Source organism: Falco naumanni, chromosome 2 (genome assembly GCF_017639655.2).
Source record: "Falco naumanni isolate bFalNau1 chromosome 2, bFalNau1.pat, whole genome shotgun sequence".
NCBI classification, from domain to species: Eukaryota; Metazoa; Chordata; class Aves; order Falconiformes; family Falconidae; genus Falco; species Falco naumanni.
In genome coordinates, this window is record NC_054055.1 from 115,055,122 (window position 1) to 115,065,324 (window position 10,203).

At 49.3% G+C, this 10,203-nt stretch overlaps 1 protein-coding gene across 2 annotated transcripts; it reads left to right on the forward strand.

Moving 5' to 3' along the window:
- The first annotated feature begins 879 nt into the window (after nucleotides 1-879).
- LOC121083066 (zinc finger protein 70-like) lies at nucleotides 880-6,555 on the forward strand. 2 transcript variants are annotated; one of them, XM_040582975.1, is made up of 4 exons: nucleotides 880-931; nucleotides 1,655-1,838; nucleotides 4,200-4,289; nucleotides 4,752-6,555. In XM_040582975.1, the coding sequence occupies exons 3-4, from the start codon at nucleotides 4,238-4,240 to the stop codon at nucleotides 5,669-5,671; spliced, it is 972 nt and encodes a 323-aa protein (XP_040438909.1). In that variant the 5' UTR covers nucleotides 880-931; nucleotides 1,655-1,838; nucleotides 4,200-4,237; the 3' UTR covers nucleotides 5,672-6,555. The 2 variants fall into 2 exon arrangements, with proteins under 2 accessions (XP_040438909.1, XP_040438910.1); XM_040582976.1 differs by lacking the exon at nucleotides 880-931 and having other exon boundaries at nucleotides 974-1,838; nucleotides 4,203-4,289.
- The last annotated feature ends 3,648 nt before the right edge of the window (nucleotides 6,556-10,203 follow it).

The window sequence follows — 10,203 nt, forward strand, 5'->3', positions numbered from 1 at the left end:
CAAGCAGCAAGCTGGGATGGTGCTGGAGGCCTGTGCCAGCTGGTGTCCCAAGGTGGCCTGGCTGGTTTACACTGGTAAGCAGTAACGTTGTGGGGACCGCTCCAAGTGCAGAGCCATGCCAGGCATTGCCTGGGGAGAGGGCTGGCTGCTGCACCCTGATGTCACAGCTCTCCAGCACCAGCAGTTGCACCCCAGTGCCCTGAAGGGGGTCTCCAGGCTCTGGGCTCAAGTTCAGGACTGCAGAGACTGGATTTAACCCTTTCCTACATCACCTACTACGTAGGGGTAACTTCTCTAACATCAGTGATGGAAGAACTCCTTGGCAGACCCGAACTCTCAGGCTTTCTACATTTCATGAAAGCACGTGTAGTCATCTACCATCTTCCAGCCACACATGAGTTAGGCGGAGAAATTAAGGCCAGCAGGCAGTGTGCTGTAAAACCAGGTGTACGTTTCTTCCTCCAAATGAGGCTGTTAATTGCACACCACAGCAGCCCCCTGCGCCCCCCCCCCAACCTTGCCCAGCACCGTGCCGCTCACAAGGCGCTGCCGTGTGTCCTGTTTTCTCTCACAGACAAGTACAACACCCCCCACCTGCTTCCCTTCTGCCCCAAAGCTGCCCGACCGCCCCACGGCAAAGCGCTTTAGCAACTCCTGCACCTGCGGCCGGGCCCCGCAACAGCAGCGCCGCCTCCACACCCGGCTGGGCAGCCCACCGGGAGGTGCGGAGCAGCTACGCGGCCAACACGTCAACCCTCCCGCTCGGGGCCCGGGTGTGGGCGGCGCTGCGCGGTGCCCCGGGGGTGCGAAGCCTCCCGCCGGCTGCCTCCAGCCCCGCACCCGGCGCCTGCCGCCCCGCCCAGGAAGCGCCCTTTGCCCGCGGAGCAGGAAGCGGCTGCCGGCGGGCGGCGGGCGGAGCGGCGCCCCGCAGGTAGGCACGGCCCGGCACGGCACGGCCGGGGGACAGGGCAGCAGCCGGGGGGGGGACCGGTGCGGGGCCGTGCCGGCTGCCGGCTCTCGGGGAAGGCCGGCCGCTCCCGGAGCCGGGCTGTAAACCCCAGCCGCAGCCTTTGTCTGTCGGTCCTGCGGAGAAAGGAGCTGCCCGGAGGAGAAGCACAAATGCAGCTCGGCCCGGGGGGGTCCGGCCTGCCCCTTTTGCGGACCCCGCTAAGCTGCCACCCCTGTCTGCCTGCAGCCCCTGCTTACCACGCAGTTTCCCCCCTTCCATCCCTTTTCACCAGCCGCAGGGCAAATGCGTCTCTTTTCCCCGGTTGCACCCGGTGCCTCTGATGGCAGTTGCAGACAGGCAGCTGTGCACCCCTGCTCGTTCCCAAAATCCTCGTTCCCAAACGCTACACCGTGCTTGCCCCTCCTGCGCACCCCTTGCCTTTGGGTGCTGTGCACCCCGCGGTGGCCCTCCCGTGCCTGCCGCATCACCCCAAGCTGGGCAGGGGCCAGTGCTGCGGTTCATCATCAAATCTGATGGTCCAGGGAAGAGGAGGCTCTCCTTGCAACCTAAGAGAAACGTGCAGCTGTGTAATTAAGTATTTTCTGTGATAAAACTGCCTTCACCTTTTGATTTTACCGCAAGCATTATCTATCCCAGACAATAGCTGGGGAGAGGAAGATTTGAACGCTTTCTTCTGAATTGCAGGTTTGTGCTGTCGTGCCTGGCGTGACGGTGCAGAGAGCACTTAGCCGCTGACAGCACTTCAGGAGCACAAGAAGCTGCAAGCATGGAGCTCTGCACTAGGATGAGTCCCATAACTTCCACCGCTTGGTACGGCCACGGGAGGAATACAGAGCTGAGTGGTCGGAAGAGAAAATAAATAGCCAAGGTAAAAAACATCAATTGTAGGACCCAGCTGCAAAATCTATATGTGCTCTCATAGTACTAAAGGCAAGGCCCCAGGAACAGCACGGTATGTTTGCAAAGCCCCTGCTGGAGGTCCAAATTGGATACCCTTCATATCTTGTTTTAGTGAAGCTGTGGAGATTGCCTGCAGTAACCCCCACACCCACCCACACAGACGTTCTCGCTGTTTCGATTTCCACATTCAAGTAATCAACCAATACGCCCAAGGATATGCTTCTGCTAGTAGCAGATGAAATCCCTGAAGGAACGTCCCCTCTGTTGATGAGGTTTGTCCCCTCCTTCCACAGAGACATGACTGTGATTGTGGGAAAGAACGAAACTCTTTCTTGCTCCATACTAGCCTATTAATTGTATAAAGGTCATCCGCCTTCTGCTGAGCTGCCGTAGCAAATCTGAGCATAGCAGCATGTGTCAGCAACAACCCAAGCTAGGAAATTTTTGTAGGGTCATAAGCAAACTCTTCCTTCTACCTTGTCTGCTTGCTTAGATGTTTCCCTGGGTAGTGAATGTGGGATGTTTGTCAGATGCTGGTGCCACCTCTTGAAATGCTGAGGGATTTACTCCTCCAAAGTTCCTGTTTGTTGACAGCTTTCGGAGAGAAACCCTGCTGTTTGTGGTTAGCTGCCTGGGGGAAAGGTCTGTGTGTGGACACGGGTTTGACTCCTGCTCTGGAGTGGGGGTGGGCCATCTGGTATGTATTGCAGCATGTAAATAGCTTGGTTGGCTTGTACTGCCAAACTTGCAGCAGAAATTATCGGTAGTGGCCAAGTCCTGAGAGCTGTAGGGCTGCAAAAAGCAACCTCCCTTTGTATACCGGCTTGGAACTGCTGGAAATGATCCATCTGCAGGGATGGTCCACTTCAGCATTCAGCTAAAGCAGGGGTTCAGATTATTAATATTTAAGGTGTGTAAGGCCTCTTTTTATTTATTTATTTATTCTTTTGCACTGAGGCTTCTTTTTTGCTTGTCTGATTCTTTCTTCGTGGTTCTACGGTTCAAGATTGCAGGCTTTCTCTTTCGCTTGCTCCCTTTCTTTCTGTCCGACTTTGCCACATAGAACAAAAGACCTCAAGACTGGTGGTTTTGTAATCACTGGCATCCAAGGTCCAAAACTGTTCCCTTCACCTGAGTTGTCTCCTTGATTCTGACACTATCTAATCCCTCATTACCCATTACCTGTTGTTAAATAGCTGTTGGTGACGGACGGAGTCCAGGACCAGGCACCCATGGGTTTACAGTGTTTGTCTGAACCAGCACCCATCTGTCCAATTAGTAGATTCTGTCTGGAGCTTCAGTGGTTGTCCAGAGGTATTGCTTGTCCAGAGAGATTGGGAGCTTGAAGCAGAGTTCAGGGAGTACATTCCTGAAGTGATGCAAACTAGTATTAAGTAACTGTAAGATTAAAAGGGAGGAAAAAAGTAATACCTTAAATGCTTTAAAAATATTCCCATAAGTGATCTCAACTTTAGCTGTGATGCATGTCAGTCTCTGGTCCTAGATTCATCCCCATGTCATCCTTTCCCTGCATCTTTGAATCTTTTTAAAATAAAGTGGGATTTCTCTTACCATTGTATCTTCTCTGTCCTTCTGCATTTTTTCTGCAGCAACTGCTAATGCCTATCCACTTGATACTAACAGCTGTTGCTTACTGTTTGGCTGGTTTTGGCCTTAAAAGAGTAAATACTGAAGGAAAAAATCTTGTCTTTGGTGCTGATGGCATTCATAAGAGCACCATGCCCAACAGTTGCATTCATGGCGGTTGCTGGAGCTCAGTAGGGATGCCAGGCTGGGAACTAACGCAGGCCAGTTAGAGCAGACAAGATATCAAATTGCCCGTTTTGCTGGTTTTTGCTGCCTCAGTCTGAGAGTCTTGGAGGAGAGAAGAGATGAGGCAGCAAGTAAGAAAAGCAAGTTCTGGTGACTAAAGAGACGTTTTTCCATTTGAAATAATCTTAGGAGAGTAATTAGTCTTTTGAATGTCATTATTAAAGGAATGTAAGTATGGCTGGGTTTTGCTCTTTGCTCACACCTGTATCTACTGTTGCTGTCAACCAGTTCTGAGTCCAGCACGTCTGGTGTATGTCCTAATGTATATCGCTTATCAGAAGAGGGGCAACTTTGAATCTCCTTTAGGGAAAGTATCTGACACCAGATACCTCAGTAGTGCACAGGCTGTCCATAAATGTTTGTTCCTCAGTTGACTTCATTCTTTTATGCAGCCACTCTCTTTGTTCCCCATATCAGGAGGGGCAGTAGATTTTAAGATACATGACAAGCTCTTGCTGAATATTCAACTACAATTACTTTTGCTTGCTTTTCTAAGAAGGATTCCAGGTTGCTGAACCTGACGTAACTGCCCAGATGGACCAAGGAGAAGAACAAGATCATGAGGCTTTGGAGGAGACGTACATGGGTGAGGAATAAATTAGATAAGTTTATAAACACAGAGTAGGCAAAATGCTCTTTGAGCTACCTCAGTGTTATTTAAGCCACTTTATTTTGTGCACCTCGTATTAAGACCTCTCTTTCCCCCTCAGGGCAGGCAGGCAGCCTGCCTTTGTCAGCCTGCTGTTAAGAGTATGTGTAAGAAGACAGAATATTGAAAAGACAAAAGGTGCAGATTTCTTGGGGACAGGGAGACACCTGTGGCATTGGCCTTGGCTCTGCTGTTCATGGCATGTCTGCTCTGGGTTGCAAGAAGAGGCCGTACAGCCTCTCCTGCAGCTAGGTTTCCGTTTGCTCCTGGTCTTCCCTTTACTGCTTCTCCTACACAGTGCAGACCAGGCTCCCTAGAATAACAGCTCGCCTGTTCTCTGCTTTGCCACTTCCCGGTGAGAATCACAGTTAAGAGTAATACTTGGGGTTTTTTTTCCAGGTGGTGAACTAGGTCCCCTTCCAGATCACCTTGCAAGCGCAGAACTGCAGGACATATTGGCAGCAGGATCCACAGGAGGAGAGGAACAGTTGGGGGATAGCCATGGATGTCAGCGCAGTTCCTCAGAGGCTCAGCAAGGTGGATGTCAGGAGGACGAGGAGGCTAAGCTGCCTTGCTCCAATATCAGCCTGCTGAAAAGACAGGAGAGAAGAGTAGCAGCAGCCTCACAGCGAGCCCCTCGTGCAGAGCGGCCCACCATCTGCTCCGAGTGTGGCAAGGGCTTCAGCCGGAGCATCCACCTCATCCAGCACCAGCGAATGCACACTGGGGAGCGCCCGTTCCTGTGTGGGGAGTGTGGCAAGGGCTTCAGCCAGAGCTCCCATCTCATCCAGCACCAGCGGGTTCACACAGGCCAGAAACCCTACACCTGTGCTGAGTGTGGGAAGAGCTTCAGCCAGAGCTCCAACCTCCTCAAGCACCAGCGCATCCACACTGGGCTCAAACCCTACGTGTGCAGCGAGTGTGGGAAGATCTTCAGCGACAGCTCCACCTGCATCAAACACCAGCGTATGCACACAGGTGAGCGGCCCTACAAGTGCCCAGCCTGCGGGAAAAGCTTCAGCCAACACTCCCACCTCCTTCAGCACCAGCGAGCCCACGATGGCATCCGGCCTTACGCTTGTGGGCAGTGCGGCAAACGTTTTGGGCAGAGCTCTGATCTCATCAACCACGCTCGTACGCACACTGGCGAGAAGCCTTACAAATGCAGCCAGTGCGGCCGGGGCTTCAGTGGCAACTCCAACCTCATCAAGCATACCCGCATCCACACCGGGGAGCAGCCCTACCGCTGCACCCAGTGTGGAGAAAGCTTTCGGTTCCAGCCCCAGCTGGTCCGCCACCAGAAGCACCATACAGAGTAGCTGGTGGAGAGGAGAAGACCGTGTGGACCGTAGGCAGCTACCTGGCATTGGGAAGACACACTCCCCGGTGCTCCCCGGACACCTCATACGGGGCGTGAATTTTTGGGGGAGGGAGCCCTCAGAGCCTGCCCCCTTTTCTTCCAGGTAGATCTGTTTGTGAGCCCTGCCCCGACCCGCGAGCAAAGCGGGAGGCTGCTGCCAAACGGACTGGTGTGTGCACTGTGGTGCCGTGGTTGTTCTGAGCCCCTCCTGGGGATGGGGAAAGGAAAGGTGCTTATACACTATGGTACATTCAAGGCCAGAGAGGAGAACGTAGAGATGTTCCAAGTATCCGTGCCTTTTTCTGTTATTTCTAGTGGGGAGTGATTTTTATCCCGGTAAAATCCAGCCTAAATCTGTACCTGTTTTCTGTACAAGATGCCTGGGTTTTCCCTCGTGGTAAGGCCACTGCTTGGGGTAATCGCTCCCCTTAGTATCCACATCTCCCACTTGTCGGTAGTCTTAGTTTTAGTTGGTGGTAGCATCTATTTATTTTAAAACCCCGCAACACTGTGCTGGGTGCCACTGTGTACCGTGTTGTGGGCCCAGCTGATGCTCTGTTGGGGCCAAATCTATGGAATGGTGGTTTTGCTGCATTGTATGGTTGTTAAATTTACAGTTCCAAAAATTACGCTGTTGTCTGACAGCTTAGTCCTCAACAGCAATTAAGTAAATTAACATCCTAATAGGTATTTCTCTCAGATTCTTGTTTAGGTGCTTGTGTGGGTGGCACTTTATGAATGTTTTTATAAGGCTTTTAAAAGTATTTAGGACGACTTTTTTAATTGTGATCTTCTAATTGTCAGTTGATAAACAGAAAAAGGATGACATTTGAAAAATAAGCTATGTCAAACTTTGATTTTATATTAAATGTTAAACATTTTTTCTTGCATAAAACTTTTTAACTGAAACACTGTTCTTTTGAGTTGTTAATGATTATGAAGAGGTAATTCTGACACTGATTTCTAGAATTTCTGTGGTATTTTTGCAAGTGGTATTGACATCTTTAATGACTTTCTAAGGAATATGGGGGAGGCAGGATTCTGAGAAAGCAGAAGGAACTGACCTCTGAAGAGATGTTCTTCACTTTCAGGAGGAGAATACTACTACTGGGAGTTTGTCCTTAAAAGGAATTCTAGCTCAGGCGACACTTGGTACGGGGGAGTTGAGAACTGGCAGTAATAACAAAGATGTTAATATCTCTAGCATGGAAGAACTCCCTGTAATGAACGTGGCAGTGTATACTGAAATGCCTGTTCCACCCACGGAGCCAAACAGGGAAGAAATCACAGTGTGCTCTAGGCAAGAAAATGAAGTGATCAAATCTGCTGTGCTGTAGAATTTTTATTTTCAGTACCGCGTGGAAGCTTAATGCTAACAACGAGCTTTCACATGGAGGTGAGCTCCCAAATGGGAGATATCAGTAAGGGCAAAGAGGACGCCCAGCTTGAAGGGTATAGGATCCTGAGGAAACAAGCAAGCTGTGAACAGAAGGAATGTGACTGGAATTACTTGCCGAGTAATGCAAATACATACAAAACTCCCTTAGCCACCAACTGCTATCGCAGAGAGCACAGCTTCATGCTCCATTGGCAGGAGAGCTGGTTTCCAGTCATTTGGTCTCACTCCCACCTTCTCCCCCAGAGCCTGAATTAATACAGCTATGCGGAGTAACTGTTCACAGGGCTGTGCCCTAAGTCAGATCCGTAAGATGATCCATGGTTTTTAAATGACAGACTTTGGAGAGTTCATTTTAAACTGCATTAGTCCAATCTACAGCACAGCCTCACAAGCAGCAGGGTACCTACCACCGAGAGGCTTGGTGTCAGAGGAGAACAGACAGGTCAAAAAAGGAAATAAATAATGTGGCTGGTATTGCTGTTAGTTCCCATGAAACACATAAGGTAAGATGTTTGTTACTTTTCTTCCTTTTTTTGTTTTTTAATGTTTCTAGGGAGACTAGACCTGGAAAAGCCTGACACGTTGCCTTTACCGTTTCTGCATTCCCCCAACCCCACTGGGAAGGCCCCTGTTGCCACAATACGACGGAAACTACAATTCATTTCTGTGGTGCCCTTGCTGTATGTAGTTACCAAATATGTATTTATTCTGAATGGCAGTTCTACCCCCTAAACTGGCTGAAAACATCTCTTGCCTCAGAGCTGGAATATCAGGTTATCATGTATGTTTGTGGAAGGAGCAGAGCCAGGCAACAAACAGGATGGTTACACCTACACAGTGAGGTGCCAGGGGCACAGAAGCCAGGTATTAGCCCAGTTGAACTCCTTGGCACCCTCTTGCTCTAATGCTGCTTCTGTTTATTTTTCAAACTGGGCACATGGAGAACCTGCTGATGAGCATTATCTGCACCCAGTGGGTCCTCACACAGACACTGCTGCTAGCCGGCACATGCCCCTGTGCCTTCGCTCTGTTCACTCTTGCCATGACAAGCCAGGGCACTTTGTGCTCTCTCTGTTCCGTTGTTACAAACACCCTAGTGCAAAGCCTGCAGCACACAATTCAGCTTAATATGTGGTTCCCTTACCTGGGGGTGAGGGGAGAGCTAAGAAACAACATCTGAGGACATTTTCCATCCTACACCTTTCATATTTTTTCTTAGTCATACATAGAGATACAGGAAGAACTGGCAATGGGCCATTTTGGGATCAGCCTTTCTAGGAAAGGCAACCAAAAATGCTGTGAGGACTTGCCTGTAACTCTGCTGTGTGATTTCTCAGAGATCTGGCTTCCATGTTGCAAAAATCCCAGGTTGCCACCTAACTAGACATGGCTCAGACCACACACTGGTCTCAGTGCACCTGTGCCCTGTTCTTCTAGACACGTAGGTCTTGCAAAGGGTACCCTGGCGGACAGCCTTGTTAACTGGTGGCCTTTCAGGAGCAATTACAGTTACTGAATATGGACTATTGCAAACAATTTTACTCCAGAATATTGTATAGAGTACAGTAGACTAATACATGATGCAGAGCAGATGATCAGGGACTGAGCACCCAAGGTTTGCTCCTTGGGGCTATGTCACTGGTACTAGTCAGATGAGTAAGATGATTGATATTCATGCAGCATTTCTGTGTTGCCACTTGATGTGTTGAAGCACACCAACGTGTTCCCCTTCACTTTGCTCCTGTGTTTGATTTTAGTGCTTATCTGCAGGCAGCTGTTTTCCTTTTCTCCTTTTCCAGGCTGTCACTACCAGCTGTTTCACAAACACCAGTGTCCTCCCTCATTAGCTTAAACAGCTTGTCCAATATTTTGACCATGGATTCTTTCTGCTTTTCCCATTAATTGGAACCAGCTTAATCATGAAATCAGTGTAATTGAGGTGCTCAAACAGGAAATCAGTTAAGTTCAGCTGCAAGGGCTGCTTAATTGTTTTGCTTGCAAGTAAAGTTGAGCTTTTCACAGAAGTGTGTGGATCTCAGATCTCCTAAGCAATACTTGGGATGCTACCCACACTCCTCCTTTGCAGTAGTACAAAACTGTGCTACTGCTCTTCAAACACGTTTTGAAATGTGTTTTCTGCATGCTGCACATGCTCGCGTGTTGAACTTTTAGTCTTATAATTCATTTCAAATCCTCTAAAACCCCATGTTGTTGGGAGCTCTCTAACTCCAGGCTCATTGATGTGAAGAGGGAAGTTGGGCCACTTAGGAATTGTTTCAGCTACAACGTGGCATCTTTGCTTAATTAAGAAGTGTCTCTCATCAGGATGGCAGGCTGTCCATGGAGACCTCTTGATTACAGAGCTCTGCTGCAGTAACCTTCCTTTTACAGCTATTCACAAGCACCAGCCTAAGTTGCATCTTACAGAAACTGAGGAGTGAAATTTTCCACTCAGACACCACACTGGCCTGAGCAGAAGGCAGCTTCAGATCTCTCTTTTCGGAAGCGAAGAAGAAAATTACCAAATATAAATATATATTTCTACTTAAAAAAAACCAAATAAACCACATTTCACTCCCCAAGCAGTACTTCAAATATACCTTGGGCTCTGAGTCTGCTACACACACAAGTTCTGCCACCGGTCATTAGGCGAAGGCCTATTTGTGCATGGCACCAAGTGCTCCCCTCTTGGTCTTGGCAGCTCAGGCCAGCAAAGCTGCAGGTTTTGAGCTGCATCAGTCGGTTCTGGCTGCCAGGGGTGTAAATCTGCTACACTGGGGTGCATGCAGGCTGCGGTTTTGCTAATTTGAGTAGTTTTACTTTCTCAGAAGTTCTGAGCACTTAATGGCGCTGATAGTTTCAGCTCAAGGTGCTGGGACTCCCAGTTCTAGAGAAAAGCATTCCAGGTACCAGGCCCACACACCCTTTCTGCACACGCTTAGTAATTAGCAGCCAAGTTTACACATAAAGATTTGAGGGACCTGCATTTTAGGCAGGTATTCCTCAAATTTAACCGTGCAGGCCTACCCTTCAAAGCCCAAGATTGCCAAACACTTGAAAGAGAAATCCAGGAAGAGCTTCTACAGCTAAGG